The sequence below is a fragment of the Vigna angularis genome, chromosome 2 (genome assembly GCF_016808095.1).
Source record: "Vigna angularis cultivar LongXiaoDou No.4 chromosome 2, ASM1680809v1, whole genome shotgun sequence".
NCBI lineage: Eukaryota > Viridiplantae > Streptophyta > Magnoliopsida > Fabales > Fabaceae > Vigna > Vigna angularis.
The window spans coordinates 2,424,247-2,444,402 of NC_068971.1; the positions used below are offsets into that span (position 1 = coordinate 2,424,247).

General features: G+C 38.0%; 2 protein-coding genes, 1 non-coding gene and 1 pseudogene across 3 annotated transcripts; 2 read left to right on the forward strand and 2 right to left on the reverse strand.

Annotated features, from left to right (window-relative positions):
* Nucleotides 1–2,324: 2,324 nt before the first annotated feature.
* Nucleotides 2,325–3,170, reverse strand: LOC128195650 (uncharacterized). Its single transcript, XM_052873978.1, has one exon. It carries the CDS (start codon nucleotides 3,168–3,170, stop codon nucleotides 2,325–2,327), a length of 846 nt encoding a protein of 281 aa, XP_052729938.1.
* A 5,820-nt stretch (nucleotides 3,171–8,990) lies between these two features.
* On the reverse strand, nucleotides 8,991–9,071 carry TRNAL-CAG (transfer RNA leucine (anticodon CAG)). The gene has a single exon. It is a non-coding gene; the product is annotated as a tRNA-Leu (tRNA).
* A 1,251-nt stretch (nucleotides 9,072–10,322) lies between these two features.
* On the forward strand, nucleotides 10,323–13,032 carry LOC108327135 (carbon catabolite repressor protein 4 homolog 2-like; annotated as a pseudogene).
* A 3,307-nt stretch (nucleotides 13,033–16,339) lies between these two features.
* LOC108328245 (protein SOB FIVE-LIKE 3) lies at nucleotides 16,340–18,033 on the forward strand. Its single transcript, XM_017562078.2, has one exon. It carries the CDS (start codon nucleotides 17,530–17,532, stop codon nucleotides 17,905–17,907), a length of 378 nt encoding a protein of 125 aa, XP_017417567.1. The 5' UTR covers nucleotides 16,340–17,529; the 3' UTR covers nucleotides 17,908–18,033.
* Nucleotides 18,034–20,156: the final 2,123 nt, after the last annotated feature.

Consider the following 20,156-nt stretch of genomic DNA (forward strand, 5'->3'; position numbering starts at 1 on the left):
CGCTTGAAAGCTGTTGTTATACGTGAATTCAACGAGCGGCAAAACTTCATCCCATACTCCCATATGATCTAGGACGCACGTCCTCAATAAGTCCTCGAGCGTTTGGATGGTTTGCTCAGATTGGCCGTCCGTCTGAGGGTGATAAGCAGAACTCATTCGCAACTTGCTTCCCAATTCTCCTTGCAACGATTGCCAAAAACGAGATGTGAATCTCGTGTCTCGGTCTGAAATGATGCTGGACGGTACTCCATGTAGACGAACGATCTCTTTGATGTAGAGCTTGGCCAAGTTGGTCATAGACATCTTCAAGTTGACCGCTAGGAAGTGAGCACTCTTCGTTAGACGATCCACTACTACCCAAATAGAATCGTGATTCTTGACCGTGCGAGGCAAGTGAGTCACGAAGTCCATTGAAATGCTGTCCCACTTCCATTCGGGAATCTCCAAAGGTTGTAGTAAGCCGCCCGGTCTTTGATACTCCGCTTTGGCACGTTGACAGGTTAAACATGATGCCACAAAACGTGCGACATCACTCTTCATTCCAGGCCACCAGAACGAACTCCGAAGATCTTGGTACATCTTAGTCATACCAGGATGAATGTTAAGACGACTATGATGTGCTTCCTCCAATATGATTCGCTTCAGCTCGCCATCATTAGGAACGCACGTCCTACCCAAGTAACGCAACATACCGTCCGTTCCAGCGTTGAAATGTTTGGCCTGATCCGTACCGAGCGCGCTTAAAATCTTCACTAGCTCATCATCCTCACGTTGCTTCATCCAGATTCGGTCGAACACATCACTTGTTATTCTAAAGGTGCAGCATTTGATACTGTTCGGCTCCAACTCGAACTGCAACTTTAGGTCTCTAAAGCTCTCCACTAGATTGAGTTCTTTCACCATCATAGCTGAAACATGAACCGACTTCCTGCTTAGTGCGTCCGCTACTACGTTAGCCTTTCCCGGATGGTAAAGTAACTCAAATTCATAATCTTTCAAAAATTCTAGCCACCTCCTTTGCCTCATATTCAGCTCCTTTTGATCAAAGAGATACTTAAGACTCTTGTGATCACTAAAGACTTGAAACGTTGCTCCATACAGATGATGCCTCCAGATTTTTAATGCAAACATGACTGCTGCCAGCTCTAAGTCGTGTGTGGGATAGTTCTTCTCATGGACCTTCAACTGTCTAGAAGCGTACGCCACTACTTTCCTTTCCTGCATCAATACGCAACCCAAACCTTGATACGACGCATCACAATACACCTCAAAAGGTTTGGCCGTGTCTGGAATGACTAACACTGGGGCGCTCGTCAATTTCTTCTTCAATTCCTGGAAGCTCTCCTCACAACGATCAGTCCATGCGAACGGCTGATCCTTCCTGGTGAGATAAGTCAGAGGGGCTACTATCTTAGAGAATCCCTCAATGAACCGCCTATAGTAGCCCGCGAGCCCCACGAAGCTTCTAACCTCTGTGACCGAACGTGGGCTCTCCCAATCCAGCACTGCTTTCACCTTGGCTGGATCCACTGCAATACCTCCTGCAGAAACGACGTGCCCCAAGAACTGGATTTCCTTCATCCAGAATTCACACTTTGAACGCTTGGCATACAATTCTTTCTCCCTCAACACGCTCAACACGATTCTCAAGTGGTCTTCATGCTCCTCAAGGCTCTTGGAATAGATAAGGATGTCATCAATAAACACCACTACAAATTTGTCCAGGTACGGTCTGAAAATCCTGTTCATGTAGTCCATGAAAATTGCAGGTGCGTTCGTCACTCCAAAGGGCATCACCACGTATTCATAATGACCATAACGAGACCGAAATGCTGTCTTATGAATATCTCCCTCCTTCACTCTAATTTGATGATAGCCCGAACGCAGATCAATCTTTGAAAACACGCACGCACCTTGCAACTGATCCAGTAGGTCGTCTATCCTTGGAAGTGGATACTTGTTCTTGATAGTCAGCTTATTAAGTTGCCTATAATCAATGCAGAGCCGAGAGCTGCCATCCTTCTTCTTGACCAACAACACAGGTGCTCCCCATGGTGAAACACTCGGCCTGATAAACCTCTTATCCATCAACTCCTCAATTTGCCTCTTAAGCTCTACCAACTCGGCGGGTGCCATTCTATAAGGTTGAACCGAGATGGGTGCAGCAGTTGTCACCAGGTCGATCGTGAATTCGACCTCACGAATGGGAGGTAGACCAGGGACTTCATCCGAAAAGACGTCCGGAAAGTCATCCACTACCGTTCGTCCTCCACTGCTCTCATCATTGGACGAACGCTCCACTTCGTTGTCTTCATACGTCATGATCAGAAAACAGCTCGCTCCTTCCATGATATCTTCCTTAACTGTCCGCGATCAACAGATAACTCCTCCTCTTCTTCACCTGGGAAGACCAACTCCTTCTTTCCACAATCAATGAGGATCCGATTTGTAGCCAACCAATCCATCCCCAAAATTACTTCTAAGTCTTGAAGGGGTAAGCAAATGAGATTGACCTTATATCTACGCCCCTCAACTTCTATTGGACATCTCACACAAGCTGTAGACGTCTTAATCCCACCAGCCGCTGGGGTTGACACCACCAAGTCGAACTGTAATTCACTCTCCACTAGTCCCAGTTTCTCAACGCATGCCTTCGAGATGAAGGAATGAGTTGCCCCCGAATCATACAACACTACACACGGTTTTCCAAACAAGAAGCAAGTGCTGGTGATGAGCGTACCTGATCGAGCAGCTTCAGCACCCGTAATTGCATAAACTCTTCCTGTAGCTTGTGCACGTCCACCTCTTCCTTGTTGGGCTCTTCCAGCGTTCGGCGGCCTCATTGCCGCACGTCCTCCCACATAGCACTCGTTCTCCAAGTGCCCATTCCTTCTGCATTTAGTGCAGTATTTTCCCCCATTCAGTTGAGGACAAGCCCACCTCAGGTGTGGTCCTCCACACTGGAAACATGCCACACTCCTTGGCTGTACAGACTGGCCGACAGTAGCCAAGGCTTGGGATCCACTCGCGTTGACTGCTGGACGAGCGTAAGGGGATCCTCTCTGATTAACATTTCCCCTTGAGACAGTCGGCCCCCTTACTGTTTGCTGTTTCTTGTGCCGTTCCGCCTCTGCCAGGTTCTTCTCCAACACCTTGGCCCTCTCCACCATAGCAGGGAATGTTCGGATACACAAACTGGAAACCACAACCTTCAGATCACTGCGTAGACCGTTCTCAAATTTTCTGCACTGCCACTCCTCACTGGTGGCCATTGTATTGAAGCGAATCAAGTGTTTGAACTTGTTCGTATATTCGGAGACTGACATCCCCCCCTGAACCAGCTGTAAAAACTCAACCTCCTTTGCAAAACGGACACTGTCAGGGAAGTACTCTTCATAGAATTTGTTTCTGAACACTTCCCAAGTAATCTGCTGGTGAGCGTCCGTCAGAATGGCTCTGGCGCTCGCCCACCAGTGGCTGGCTTCTCCAGTCAGTAAGTACTCCGTATACGCCAAGCGGTTTTCATCCGGACATCTCTTGGCGTTGAAAATTCTCTCCATGTCTCTCAGCCACTGGTCCGCTTCATCCGGAAGACACTTGCCACTGAACTTGGATGGATGGTGCTGAAGAAAACTCTCCAAGCTCCATTCAGCATTAGGTTGGGTAGCATGTTGAGTGGCGTTTGAAGAAGAAGCTCCAGTCGCACCTCTAGTGGCAGCCAAAATCTCCATCAATTGCCTTTGCGTGTTTTCAGAATTAACACGCGAGGCCTCCAAACCTTGCATAGCAGCTTGGTTTTGCTGCATCAGAGTGGCGTTTTGCTCCATGAGGGTGGTATTTTGCTGTTGGAGTCTCTCAATGACGTTCTCCAACAATCTAGAGTTGTTGGAAGCATCAGGTTCACTCGGTTGAGGTGGCGGAGGAAGCCTAGGTGCCATGTGATTCTCTGGACACAGAGAAAAACGTACGTTAGTTATGTTCAAGAGTTAAATAATTCCATAACTCATTAAACACAATACAAGCACACAACGAAAACATAGTGTACTTTCTCATAACCTACACGTCCTTTAAAGAACAAAACTGCTCTGATACCAATAAATGTAACATCCCAATAAATAGTAATTACCATTAATTAGAATTAATTACAATTAACAGTAAACAGTCAACAGTTTTTACAGCTAAACAAGAACACAAGCCGAACGGCTAGGAGTACAGCGTTACAACGTCGAGTCCCAAAAATAGCGAACGCTAACAACGAACGGTTTTACAACATAAGTAACCGAACGTCCTAAAACATAAACAAAACTATTAACAACTACAAAAACGAACGATCTACTGCTCGGCCTTAACTTCCACTTCGACTAGGTTGGCGTCCTCCAAATTTTCTTCTTCCAGCATAGCCTCAAGTGGCGCCTCTCCATCTGCTCACATCCACAACGGATGATCATTGCATTGACAAGACGGACGTACATCAACAGTAGACAACACAAGGAATTGCAAGGGTAAGCTTAGGTAATTTAATTCATACATATCACATACAATTTAACATACGAATTTAACACACAAGACATGCATCAATACATCAAAGCATAATATAATTCATCCAAAACTCTCCTAAGACCGACCGTCCGGACTGTGTGAATCCATGTAACCGCAGGCGTTCATGCACCCGGTTGGTGTAGTAACTGGGACCCTCATCAGCTGCCAACCGAGGTTAACCCTATCAGCCTCAAAGTACTCAATAGGGCTAGGGCCTCCTGCCATTCCCACGCATGACCTACTCTCCTCTACATGAGAAGAGCACTCACGGAATATCAGGATGATCAGCCATCAGCGATTTTACCATGGTCACACTTTACAACTCATCATAATCATTCATAGAGACGTTCCTCCTTGGAACGCTCGTTCAAATTCCAAAATCATAATCTCATCTCATATATGGTTCGCACACTTCATAATTCACTCAACATCACACTTTCATTCTTAGTTACACTTCTTTAAAAAGACGAACGTTAATTAACTGTATAAACGAACGCTATTTAAGATCGGGACGAACGCTATTTAGAAGTCAGGACGAACGCTATTTGTGATCGGGACGAACGCTATTTAGAATCAGGACGAACGCTTTCAAAAATCAATAATTATTCAATTTGCACGATCGCTGGATAGGAGACCTTGCGCGATTTAGAACGGACGCTCGTTATAAGGCCGAGCGCTATTTCGGACGAACGCTTGGTAGAATACCGTACGCCGTTTAAGACGAACGCTCGACATAAGATCGAACGCTACCAAAGACGAACGCTCGACATAAGGTCGAACGCTATCAAAGACGAACGCTCGACATAAGGTCGAACGCTATCAAAGACGCACGCTCGACATAAGGTCGAACGCTACCAAAGACGCACGCTCGACATGAGGTCGAACGCTACCAAAGACGCATGCTCGACATAAGGTCGAACGCTATTTATCATTTATCTTTTTTTTTTTTAAACGAACGTTCGGTCTATGACCGAACGCCACTTAGGACGAACACTCAATTAGCATTTCAAATGGGGACGCTCGTTCTAAGACAGAATACTTTCCAAAAGAAAGAATTTAACTCTAATTCAAATTTAGAGAAGACGAACGGTATATGACCGTACAAGGACGAGCGTAATTGTTCAATCAGAGAAAATGATGTTGTTCCAGATTTTTCAGTTTACAATGACTTTACAGATTTCATACGATTCATAACTTATGATTTTTCTCCACCATAAATCTCATACATTACAGAATTCATATTATCATTTCATCTCATACAGAATTCAATCATATTCCAGATCATACGTTTCATTCTCAACATACAGTGCAACCAATCTTACAAATATACATCCAGTACAACAACAGAGTTCGTTCACGCATGCTTAAACCATCAAACATTTCATACATTTCAGACATCCAGTATACTTCAGGCATTTCATAAACATCAACAAGTATTAAATTAAATTACTAAAGCTTCCCTTACCTGGTCTAGCAGTGAACTTCAAATTGCTAGGGTTTCACTCGTTCTCTCACAGCTTTCTATCCAGAAGTTTACTCAACAATTTCCACTTAATCTAATACACCAGAATCGTAGACAGATCAGACCCCTAACCCACGCATGCAACCAGAATTTTGGTTCGCATTAACTGAATGGACGAAGTGCAGAGATGAGAACTTACCAGTTACAGAATTCTAACGTGTTCGGTTCAAACGAAAGCTCCAGACACCGTGAATGATCCTACGGTTTCTGAAATGGAAGTAGAGATGCTGGTGGTGAGTGATCTTAGAGAGAAGATGAAAAGAGTTTAGAGAGAAAATGGAGAAAAGAAATGGCCAGAGTTTCGTGGAGAAGAAGATGAATGCAGAAATGAGAGAAAGTGTTTTGCAGAGAAATCATTTCTCTCCCACGTCAAACGGCCATGCAACTCACGCCCTGCCACCTGGTTTTCCACTACCGCTTTTAGAAGCTTCTGACGTGACAGAATGGCGTCAGCGCATGCAGAATGCAGAGAGCGTTCCCGCAGGACGAACGTCCATTCTCTGCACGCCACTTGTTTTCCACCAACGTTTTTTGGACGTTCCCTCAGTGACACATGGCCGGCGCATGCAGAGTGGGTTTTGACGTGGCACAGTGAATTAAATGGGGTTCAGAGTGTGTGATTAAAGCGCTTAATTATTCAGGTTCTCACAATATCTTTTATTAGTGTCGACCTAATTAATGTTGATATATTACATATTTCATTTTTAACACCCAAACACATCAGTTTGAAGATGTTGGGAATATGTTAACCTTTCTATGAAATGCTATATACAAATATAGTTGTTGAGATGAGTTAAAGATTAAAAAATAGGATTAAATATGTTTTAGACAAACACTACCTCGATCCAAAGTCTTCCATCATTATCTTTCGTTTCTTGTTTTTAATCGTGGCTTGTTGAACATTTTTTTGAAGAATATTCACAAAATATGTTATGATGTTAAAATAAGGACAAATCGACCTAACTGTGACCTATGATAATAATTATTTTTTGTCCTAGTTTGATCAGTATTAAAAATAATATCTTTTCAGATTGATTATTTGACCGGTTACGAAGATATTTCATGATCATATTTATTATGTCATTGACTAGAAAGATTGTCAGCTGTCAAAATGAGTTATAACCCACGTACCAACCCGGCTCACTACAGGTTTGGGTCAGATTGGATTTGAAAAAAATGTATTTTCAAACCCGGCTCATCCGAGTGAAACCCGTGGTGAGCCGGGTTGGTTCGCCAACCCACTTAATTTTATTTTATTAATTTATTATTTTATGAAACCCTAAAAAATACTCTCCGACTCATTATACTTGTATTGTACTTTTTTTATTATTTTGAATTGTCTTGAGTTTATCATCATTTTTTGAGAGTAAAATTTATTTAGATTTAAATTAAAAAAAGTTTGTAACATTTTTTATTTTAAAAAAATTGTAAGTGAGTAAGTGAACCAACCCGTTTAACCCATCAATCTGTGGTGGATCGAGTCGAGTTTGAATTTTTCTGACTTGTTAATAAATGAGTCGAGTTGAGTTGAGTTAATAAGTAATTAATCCGTGATGAACCGGATCAGGTTAGGTCGGATGATCTATTTTGACAGCACTTAGATCTAATAGCATAGTAGATATGATTTTTAAAGTTTAAAATACAAAATGTATGAAAATTTGAGATATGGATAAATTTTAATTCCCATTAAAAAAATGAGAAATCAATTAAGCTAGGGTAAGAAATGAATGGAGATGAAATAATCGCGGCTAGCATTGAAGTCGAAAAAGCCATGAAAGTGAGAGAGAAAAGTGGTAGCATAGGATAAAACAGCATCTAGGCATGTGAAAGTGGAGCCTTTTGTTTTTTAACCAACGTGGCCTTCACTTTGTAGGAGCCACAAAGATTTGGTATTACTCTTCTAAACTTTCCAAGCAGCGGCGAAACACACTTGTTTCTTTAACCTTTTTTTTTTTTTTTTCATTCTTCTTTGCATATTGCTGTCTCTGGTATCTCATTTTCACGTTGAAAAACGCGGCGCCAAGAAATGCCAACAGTGCAAAATGAGTCAACGGAATGTCACAACTTCAAAACTTCAAACGCACTACAACATCTTAACCTTAAAATAACATTAATTTTCATTTTGAATGAATTTGAGTGATACAAGAAAACATCATAACCATGAAAAGGAAAATATAAAGATAAAAAGAAAATTAAAAACATGAGTATTTTGATACCTTTCTTGTGATTCCCATCGTGTTTTATTCTTTCCTCTTGTCATAATCCAAACAAAAGAAGGGAGTATTTATTTTTTATGTTTTTCTGTTCGTTCATGTTCCATCCATTCACTTTCCAGTATTCCAAACTAATATGAAACTAAAAAAGGAAAGAAAATATGCATCCAGTTTTTAGTGATTTTATTGTAAATAGATAATTTAGTGATGTATTGATTGAAGATGCCTCTAGGTTACAACAACATTTCTTCACGAGGGTTGAAATTGAAGAGTATAGGTATGTGTTATCCACGAATATATTCATACAAAGTAAGATAAAAAACCATTCAGCTCCATAGTTTTTTACGTGTATTATTAATTTTCCTTAATTTTCATCGCATCATTAATCATATATTTTTTGCTGTTTTTAATTATACAACCTTAACCATTTGGCAATAGATAATGTATAAATATGCTATGGGGATATTCCACATAATTCAGATAAAACTATAGTGGATTAATTTCTATGGCTGGAACCCTAGACACCTCTCATGTCTCACTCACAAACAAATTGAGACAGACACCTCTCAAGTCTTATCAAGTACATGTTACGGAAGCATAGTAAAAGAGATAAAAGGAGAAAGACATAAAAAATATGGAGACAATAATTAAAAAAAATGTGCTAAAAGAGAAAGACATACAAAAAAATTGAGACAATTAAAAACAAAATAAAATTATGTCAAGAATGGGATTCGAACCCATGCCCTTTCGGACCAGTACCTGAAACTGGCGCCTTAGACCAACTCGGCCATCTTGACTTATATTTATATTTTTTAACGTGAAAATATATTTATAAAGATTATATAGTTCAGGATGGTTGAATAGTTTCCCATGTTAATGGGCCAACATATATACATCTATATTTGGGCCGAAAGGATTTTCTTTAGGAAGTTTCTTTCTGTACCTCCTTAAAGCTTAGATTATTCAAAGAATAAGAAATATGGTTTTTGTTGTGGAAGGAAATGATGAAGAAAAATGGCGTGATTCCGTGGAAGAGGCAGCAATGGCGGGGCATAGTGAAAGTGCGTTTGAAATGGGTGAAGAACCGAAGCCTCGACCACGTTATCGACAAGGAAACCGATCTCAAAGCGGCTTGTCTCCTCAAAGACGCTATCAATCGCTCTTCCACCGCCTTCCTCACGGCCAAATCCGTCGCAGACTGGCAGAAGCTCCTCGGCCTCACCGTCCCCGTCCTCCGCTTCCTCCGCCGTTACCCCACCCTCTTCCAAGAGTTCCCGCACCCGCGCTGGCCCTCCCTCCCCTGCTTCCGCCTCTCCGACACTGCACTTTTTCTCCACTTCCAGGAACTCGCACTCCACCAGGCTCACCAGAACAACGCCGTCGAACGCCTCTCCAGGCTCCTCATGATGACCCGCTCACGCGCCCTGTCCCTCTATTCCCTCCACGCGCTCAAGTAGGACCTCGGCTTACCCGACTCCTTCGAGAAAACCCTCGTCCCCAACTTCCCTGACCACTTCCAGTTTGTCAAGTCGAACGGCGTCTTTTCGCTCAAACTAGCGCGATGGCCTGAGGAAATCGCTGTGTCCGCGCTTCAACAGATAAACGAATGTGGGACCCACTACCGGGAATTCAAGCGGGGACAATCGGCATTGGCTTTTCCGATGAAGTTTCCAAGGGGTTACGGCGCGCAGAAGAAGGTGAGGACGTGGATGGAGGAGTTTCAGAAGCTGCCTTATGTTTCTCCCTATGCTGATTTCTCCAAGATTGATTCCAACAGCGATTTGATGGAGAAGCGCGTGGTTGGGGTTCTGCACGAACTTTTGAGTTTAACTCTGCACAAGAAAGCAAAGAGAAACTACTTGAGGGGCTTGAGGGAAGAGTTGAATCTTCCGCACAAGTTTACACGGATTTTCACCCGGTATCCCGGCATCTTTTACCTCTCATTGAAGTGTAAAACGACCACTATTACTCTCAGGGAAGGGTACCAGAGTGGGAAACTGGTTGACCCGCACCCTCTTGTCCGACATAGAGATTAGTTCTACCGTGTCATGCAGACGGGGCTTCTCTACCGCGGGGATGGGTCATTGAAACGTGACGACAACAATTCGTTGGTCAAGAATGATGAGCTAAGAAGTGAGGAATCCGGGGAGGAAGAGGTTGAAACGAGTGATGAACTCTATGAGGGTGAATCGAGTGATGAACTCTGCGAGGGTGAAGCTAGTGAATAAGTTTTTTGGTGCTGAATTCTGTTTGAATGATACGAGTATCGTGCATTCTGTTTAAAGATAATTTATTTCCTCCTCCGGTTAGTATCTCTGCTCCTTACTAATAGTGGAACATTGTTAACTCAAGCCCTCTGTTTGTCCTATTTATTGTTGTCCTATTTATTGTCTATCTGAACCTTGAAAATAAATTAGATCTGAACTTAAAAGTTCAGCTGTAGAGTAGAAATCCCATTCTGTTTTCTAGCAATGTTTTGTGGATGGGGCTATTTTCTTTATAAACTTTAAAGATTCATGGAAGCCAGATGATCATTTGCAGTTGCGTCTCTGCTTTAGGTTGATTCGATGTGCTTTTTGACAAATTTTGAACTCTGATATTTGTCGTGCTATTTTATAGTTGTTCACATAACTGGGAAAAGGGAACATAGTTCTTTTACGTTAGACACTTGGTGATATTAAGTAGCAACCAACTGTGTACACTGATAAAAGTATTCAACAGATTTCAAAAGATGTAGGTTAAAAAGTTTCAGTAATCATCGGATTTTGAAATATGGTTGAGGAGAGTACCATAAACAGAGACTAGACAATGTAACAAATGAACCTTTATTCACTAATGTATCTAGAAATTTTATTGGCTCTCTAGATTACATATTTTACACAGGTGTGATACCTTGCAATGATGTTATTAATTTATCAACTTAACATCCTGGTCATTTGTTTACAGTTTATGAAGTGACGTCTTTTTGTGGTTTCAGCGGATTAATTGGTTGTGGAGTCATTTATTGGAGCTATTGTGAAAAAATACGAGGTTGAAATTTTTGTGTGTATCAGTGTATGCCAGTTCTCTTTGGTTTGTACACAACATAAAGGGATATCTGCTTGTTTACAGGTTGAATTTAATAAGGCTGCACAGTCTTTAACAGATGCTGTGATTCCAACCACTCAGAAAAAAACTGCCTTGAATAGACTGGTTAAGGTAGCTTATTGCACTAAAGATTGCATGTTACTTTGAAATAATGATTCTCTTATTGTGTAGTCCTTACCAAGATTTCTATACATTCTTAGGATAATGTTGCCTTAATAGTTGTTTTAGAAGCAAAAGTTAACCAGCCTGTTGACAATCCTGGGAAAAGACAGCTTCTTTGCGTGGTAAACTCTTAATTTTTCTTTATTTGTTTCAACCAAGATGGTCTTGCATTCGCTTACCGTCAAGGTCCATGATGTATACTTTATATCTATGTTGTATGCCTTTTTGTTTTCCAGGGTGCTCTCTTCTTAGTCATGCATTGTTATAACAGTTCATTTTGTAATATCTGTTTATGGCTTTTTGTCTTAAGCAGCTTTTGCTTTATTATTTTTAGGATGATGGTTGTTCTGATACAAGAACTCTTGATTTTCTTTTTACATAAATTAAGTCTAAATGTTTAATGTAATGTTTGTATGGTTTAGTTTTGTTTTTTTTTTAAAATCATCATTGGATCTATTTCTTTATTTCTTATAAAGGTATGCAATATTTCACTCGTCCCTTTCTGTGAGTTTGGGTTCAATTACCTTTTTAGTAACACAATCTCTATTACTTAGTCATATATTGCTTGTGGATTTTAGGCAAGTACACATGTAAATGTTCATCAAGATTTAAAGGATGTCAAACTTTGGCAGGTAAGTTATTTCTTTTGCTTCATCATATTGAATAGTGTGCTTATTTGGAACATGACACTTATGAATTTCCTCTTCTTTTTAGGTGCACGCTCTTTTGAAAGGATTTGGAGAAAATTGCTGCTAGTGCAGACATTCCAATGTTGGTTTGTGGAGACTTTAATTCAGTTCCAGGAAGGTCTGTTTACTTTCTGGATATATTATTTGTTTCTTCTGCAAGGGTCTTTTATTATTGTCAATAATTTGTTTCTTAAATTTATATTCTTATTTTTCTGTAGTGCTCCTCATGCACTTCTTGCAATGGGAAAGGTAGACCCATCCCATCCTGATTTAGCTGGTGACCCACTTGATATATTGCGTCCTCACAGCAAGTTGGTTCATCAGTTGCCACTGGTAATGTATTGAAGAATTGCTTATATATTATGTATTTTCCCCAAAATGGTGGTTCCTGATTTTAGTTGATTTTTTTGCTTCCTGGCTGTGGATTCATCTCAATTTTAGGTCAGTGCTTATTCATCCTTTGCAAGAACAGTTGGTCTTGGATTTGAGCAGCATAAACGGAGACTAGACAATGTAACAAATGAACCTTTATTCACTAATGTAACCAGAGATTTTATTGGCTCTCTAGATTACATGTTTTACACAGGTGTGATATCTTGCAATGATGTTATTAATTTGATCAACTTAACATCCTGGTCATTTGTTATGAAGTGACGTCTTTTTGTGGTTTCAGCGGATTCATTGGTTGTGGAGTCATTGTTGGAGCTATTGGATGAGGAGAGTTTGAGGAAAGACACAGCACTTCCTTCTCCTGAATGGTCCTCTGATCATATAGCTGTTAGCCGAGTTTCGCTGCTGCAGGAATAGATCTAGGCGATGACTTAAGGTGCCATCATCTATTCCCTGACCATGTTTTGTTATTATTATTTTATGTTTTCTTCTTTTATGCTTGATTAGTGTTAGTAGTTATCATCTTTCTGGAAAGATCAACAACTTGGCCTTGGTAATTCTGTTGTCAATTAATGAACAGCTTAAGGCTCATATTTTGTTACCATTGAAATTCAAAATGTGTATTGGAAGGCCTTTATTCATACTTGTGAATTGAAGTTTACTACTTAATTCATAAAGAAATAGTTATAAAGCTGGTTGCATCCTGATTTTACATTATTTATTGCATTGTTTGCTTTTATCACAAAATAAAATTTGATTTAGAAGTAATTGGTCTAAATTGTGTATATTTTCTTTTTATTTCTTTCTATTAATTTCCATTCTCTTCAAGTAGACATAGCTTCTTTAAGCACCTTAAAGCCTATTGCCAATATGTCGGTCTCTTGATATATTGGTGGTCCCAAACACAATTCGACTGCTACATCTGTCTGTCCATGTAAGAACCTTTGCCACCATTATAGTCTACGGATTGTAGGTAATTAGTATTAGGCATATTTGCTAGTTAGCTCCATGCTTAAGTTGGTGAAACTGCAACACCAATATGTAAGTTTATTAATCCATGTACTAGGCATATTTGCGGTCTTCCTCTATGTGCAAGACTATTGATTACAAGGTGAAGAATGAGATTTACCTTACCACTTTGAAGTGTTTTTGGTGTCATGATCTTAACAACAAAGTATAGTAAGTCAAGAATGTGAATGGAGCACGCCAACATTGAAGTAATTTTGGTCTCGTGGCCTTGCTGTTTGACACATTGTTAGTCTCATGACCTTGCTGTTTGACACATTGAAGTATAAAAAGAAATAATGGATGATTCCACGGCAGAGATTAGGGCAGCAAATGACTTTAGAGGGATGCTCATTTTCATTAGCTGAGAGATGGGAAAGAGTGGGAATTATGAAGGAGAGAACAATTTTGACAATTTAGGGACAATGTCATGATCCTTGTTATGATTTTCTGAATTGGTTCGGAAACAATTCCTTATGATCTGATCTGTGTCAACAAGTACTGAATTGGCAGGGATGTTCAAAATAATTATATATATCCCAAGAACTTCAAGCGATGCATGCATTGATAAAATAATACTTCAGTGTATCTTATACCAAAAAAAATTGTCCTCTGGTATTGAAAAATTTCCATTCAGGCATGTTGGCATTGTTAAATTAAATGATTTTAGATGTTTTCACCATAATAAGGAGAATAAGTTTTTGCATGTGCTTTACTTACCTTTTTCCATTCAGGCTGCACTTTACAGAAGTGCTGGTTGTAGTTTGTCTTTTTGGGTCTTTTGATACTTATTGCTCCAGTACTGCAGTTTAAGTCGGTGTGTTTTCTTTATGCCTTCGTCCTTTATTGACGAGGTTCTCCTTTTTGTGTAGGTCAGTTCCAGAGAGGCACAGAGAAAAGCGTAAAGAAACGTTTGATTGATAAGTTATTGTAAAAGTGGTAGATCATACCTTTGTCTTTCTCCCAGGTATCTCCTTGTGGGGGGCCTTGAAATGATCTGCTTTGTATCATGTCACCTTTGTCATAGAAAAATTATGATAATGCCTTCCATATCTTGCCCAATCGTTTTCCTTATAAAGTAAATTTTCTACGTTCGTTTCTATTGAGTTTCTATACATGTATATCAATTAACTAATCGCCCCATTCTCAAGCCCTTCCAATCATGTGGTTGATTAGCCTTGGACTTCAATATCTCACTACTGTAGCGATAATATTCACAGTTTAGGTTGTTTTGCATCTGCAATGGTACATTGATTGGTCACGACTCACGAGAATACTTCACAGTGCTGCTTACCGCCTAAGTGTAATTCTGTATTACTTTTGTTCAATCAAAAGTTATTGAATGGGTTTGGCTGTCATAGTTGTTACTCAAAAGTAGTTTGAGTCTTACGTGAACACAGTCTAGAGTGAATTGTTGAGCATTATCCATTCTTAGTGGCATATGTATGTATATATTATCTGTTAAAAATTGTTTATAATTTATTTGTGCAGCTTTTATAGAGTTTTCCCTTTTGGATTTTCTAGTTTTTATCATTTTGGTTCTTGATTTCTACACTTGGTTTTTAGTTTTTCCCTTACTTCTGGACTTTTCTCCTTAACCTATCTTGCACTTGAAATGGTTTATCCAGGTCATGTTCTTGTTTTTTAGCACTCGCTATTGTAGCGGTTAAGTTCAATTGAAAAAAATTACTGTCTTGGTGTAATTTAGTGGAGTTATGGTTCAAGGAAACCATATGACCTTTGGGAGAATTATATAGTAATTGTAATAACAATAATAATAATAATATAAAATATCATAATAATATATAATAGTAATAATAATACTCTTAAGAGCTTCAACAAGCAATCTTGTTCTGGAAAAGAGTGTTACAATAGTAGAAATCAGATTTCTAAAATCTTAAGCTTTTTCAGATGACTAATTCAACATTTGATTCTTGATTATATGTGGGAAAAACAGACTATTCTTTAAGAATATCTTTAGTGAAAATTAAAAAAACAAAAAAAAAGTGTGTATATAAATATATATTAACAATTCTTTCTGTTAACTAAAATGTATTCGGACTGAAATAAAAGAGTAACATAACCGCTCAAGAGTCCTAGCTCAAATGGCAAACTGCTTATACAATTTTAATATAAACTATTTGTGGCAACAGTTAGTTAGTAAACATAATCCATATAATATTATGAAAAGAATAAAAAAACTTATATAGGATTCCCCAAAACCTATATAAGATAGGTCTGTTCCCTATCCTACCCAAATAATTTAACCTACAATTTGTTCTTCATTTTCCCACCTACAGCCTTACAAACCTTCTTCAGTCGTCTAGCTAAACAAGTTTCTGTTAATTAATACGTGTGAAAAATCATTTTAGTAGGTTTAATTGATGTTAAAATTTAAAGTTTAGAATTAAATATGTTTTTAATTTTTAAATATAGTTGCGAATTTAATTTTTTTTTTCAAATTTTGATATATTTTCATTTTCAAAATTTAAAATTAAATAAATACAGTTTTTTTAACTCAAGAACATCAACTTTTCTTTTATATGTTAAAGGATATTCTAGGTTGGTATTTGAGTTAATACATCAAAAAAGTTAATGTAATTAAATTAAAAAATTATATCTATTTATTTTTAAAATTTAAAAATCATTTTTAAATTGATATTTGAATGAATAAATAAAAAAATGTAATGTCATTAGATTAAAAAAGTATATATATTTAATTTTAAAGTTAGAAGATTAGACTATATCAAACATCCAAAAATTTTAATATTTTAATTTAAGGTTAAAAGTTTATGAACTAAATACGTATTTAACTTATTAAATTTTAAAACATAAAAGAGGTTTATGTGTCACACACTCGTAGCAAACTTAGAGACTTTTGATGTATATTGGTAATTCATTGATTTGTTATTTGATTATCAAGATTTGCCATAAAAGAAGCAATTCCGTTTTCCATTAGACCAAACTTAGTATGTCTTCTACGTGGTCTAACTTTGTGGTTAGCACGATCACATCACACCTAAACTAGTTTAGCCAACAACCCTTTACCAACAACGACCTGCCATCATATTATATTGGAGTTTAAGTATAAATTTGAAAACTAATCAATGTTCATTAAAAAAGACTGCTCAGCTTCTCATTTCAAAGGGTACCAACTTTATACTTCATACATAATATAAGATACTTACACAAACACGCACCTATATAGATCAGCAAATAGTTTATCAGTTAGAGTGAAAGTGAATTCGATCTCTGTAAATATGGTCTTAAAAATATGAGTCATATTGTCTACAAGGATTGGTGAAGAAGAAAACAGTCCATACTAATAAAACTATAATAGAAAAAACACATGTTATGAGAGATAGATTGGCCTGTGTTCTACAGACAAGACAAAGAATTTGATGCAATGATGGATACACACAAAGTGAAAAGGCACTTAATAAAGCATATTGAAAGACAGGGATTTTACATTCCCTCCAGTTGTGCACATTGTGCTATTGGGACATCTGTATTATGCAATAAAAGTCAGAGTCCTATTTAAGATGGGAAAGGCAGAGGTTAAAAAAATATTATTTATAGATACTTCTTATGACCAAAGATGGCAGTCCCAACATTCCCTTTGTTTAATTGATGCTTTGAAATTATTTTAAGATGTATTAGGAACCTTCCTGGCTCCTCCTTGAATTTAAGCCCTTGGCAAGCACACAGTGCATCTACCATTTCACTTCAGAACCTTTTTGGCCCTTTACCACACTTTTTGCAGTTGAAACAGATAAGCAGATATCAAGCAATCTATCTACGAATCTCTATTAATGTAAGTTCCATGTAGATTTTCATTCATCAGCTATAGATTCTCATTCTTTGTTCCCCTGTGTGTTGTTTTTGCTTTGAATTGGCATACACACAGCTTTCCTGCCTCAGAATGGATTCTTTTAAACAAATCTGGGGTAGTGCAGAAGGATGTAGCAGTAGTGAATCTGGTTGGACTATGTATATTGCCTCTCCCATGCAGGAAGATGATGCTGGATGCAGCAATGAAAATTATGGAAATCATGACATCTATGGTGACAACAGGAGAAAGAAGCAAGGGGCCAAAGTAGATGAAGAAGAAAGTGATGATTCAATGGCTTCAGATGCTTCTTCAGGTCCTGTACATTATCACCATGCCTATGGTCATAGCCAGACTAGTCACGGCACCGCGGCATCTAAGAAAGATAAACAAGATCATGGAAGCAAGTGTTCTAAGAAGAATGCAAGCAAACAGGAGAAGAAACGTGTTGACAGCAGAAGTAAAAAATGATTAAAATCTCCATTGTATATGATGCTGAGGGATTTTTGTAACCATGCATCGACATAATTTGAATTTGTTGATTTGTACTCACACATCTCTTCTACCCAAAGGAAATATCCCGAAACATTCTTTGAATATCATAAGTTTTACGTGTTTTGAACCTAAACTCTATGTTGAACGTTATTTTTCTTTGAATGTGGAAACAAACTTCCATGTGAGAGGATGAATGCATGAGCCATGAGAAACACACCAGAAATGTGCCTGAAATGAGGCATTATCAGTGGTATTCAAGCCAAATAACACTAGTTTTCCTGAAAAATAATTGATGGTTTTATCTTCCAAGTTCAAGGAGGGAGGAATTCTAGATAAGAGTCAAATCTTCTATCATGTAACTCCAACTTTAGGTATACTTCTTTTTTTTTTTTTACCTCAGTTCAAAGTAGAAATTGATGCCAGATGTCTGGTCATCCATCAAGACATCGTCATTGATGCAAAACACAGCTGAATTAAGAGTGAAAGGACGTTTTAGTTGAAAAACATAATTGTGAAATTTCCAAAACTAAATGATGTAGAGGTAAAAAATGCTGCAAGAATTTTGAATTCCAACCTTAAACTCTCTTGATGATTACGCACGCAAAAGTTGTATTGAGCTGGTTGACAGAAGAAACAAGAAACATGACACAAAAAAAGTGGCCTGGGGGCAGTTAGAGATGTGGCCAAAAGATCGAGGATAATAGCGCAAAAGGGAGAAAATATTTTCTATCAAAAACCTTCCAATAATGATTCGTGCATGCATGTGTCTGTGCTGCCAAATGCTATGCAGCACGAATGGGGTATGCTCCGCTGGAAAGATGGTAAGGTTTCACATAGTTACACAGATGACAACTATAAGCAATTAAAGCTTTGTTGCAGTGACAGGGCATTGGCTGGTTATGTGAACTAACCTTTCCAAAGATTGGACACGAATGCAACAGCAAGGCAATCACAAGTTTTAGGCTGTATGAGTGACATAAAAACATGAGGGAACACATGACTTGAAAGGAATCATAAAAGCTCACAGTCGTATAAAACCAATTGCTAGAGTATTTTTTTAGAAGATAGAAAAGAGATTTTTTCTCTTTTGTCCACGTTTTAGCAAAGAAGGAAAACAAAGGGAAGTGAGTCTTTGTTAACTTGAAACATTAATTGTAACTGATTTTTATATTTCCCATTTATAATATCAATAACTGCTACTTTAGAACTTCAAAGGAAATTTTGATAGCATCAGGGTCTGGAATTATAAAGTTTCCATGAGAAGTATTACATATCATTCACCCTGAACTTTGTCACTTTTCAGAGTCTATAAGCTATTTTTAAATACTCAAATGGTTTGTCACCACTTGCAATATCACTTTCTGATTTGAATAGATTCTTCCATATCAATTGACAGCAAGTAACGCAGGCAAAGGTAATGAATGATGTGTAAAACCAGAGATCCTATAAAATAACATGATTCAAATTCGTAACTTTCTTCAATTCAATGCCTTTAATTCTAAATAACAAGAATTGCGGCAAGAAATTATTTGTAAAAGTTGCACATGAATTGAGGCAATCCGTGATTCAGCCAAGAAACATTAAAGGCTTTTCAATCATTGAGCTCATTATTGAAAAAATCATTATGGGCTTCTCAATCATTGAGTTCATTATTGACACTGAAGACTTCAAAGAAAATGAAACAAAAGCCAAGAAGCTCAGAGAGAAACGAAAATGTCAAAGAAAAAATGAGTTCACAGTTACTTCTAACCACTAGCTCAAATACAAGAAAGATGTAGAGGAAAATGGAAATGTAAAGAAAAGGCCATATGTAAACTAACTAAAAGGAAAGTTCAACCACTCCTAAATAGTGTTTCAAAATATCAGTTACCATTTCAAGACACTGATTCAAGATTGATAATCGACCATGGTAAAATTTAGTCACAATTTCATATTTTTTTCAATGTTAAATTTAAATGATCTTCACTTCAAGTAAGTCATAAAAAATACAAGTCAGATAACATTTTTAAACTAAAGCCAAATGTAACGTGAAAATTTAATAATAAGGTAATAATAACAATTTATATGTGAACCTCGTGTATGAACCTTTGTAACAAAACAACAACAATGGGCCTTTGTTTGACGAAAATTATTTTTAGTTAAATAAAAAATGAAACAAGTTCTGCCCTGCACCTTGACCAGTTCCCCACAGGTTTTACAATATGATGGTTATTTGGATTAAACAG

Bases quoted from the DNA above. Each gene is read 5' to 3' on its own strand.
- LOC128195650 (XM_052873978.1), bottom strand. From the start codon at position 3,170: ATGGTGGAGAGGGCCAAGGTGTTGGAGAAGAACCTGGCAGAGGCGGAA.
- LOC108328245 (XM_017562078.2), top strand. From the start codon at position 17,530: ATGGATTCTTTTAAACAAATCTGGGGTAGTGCAGAAGGATGTAGCAGT.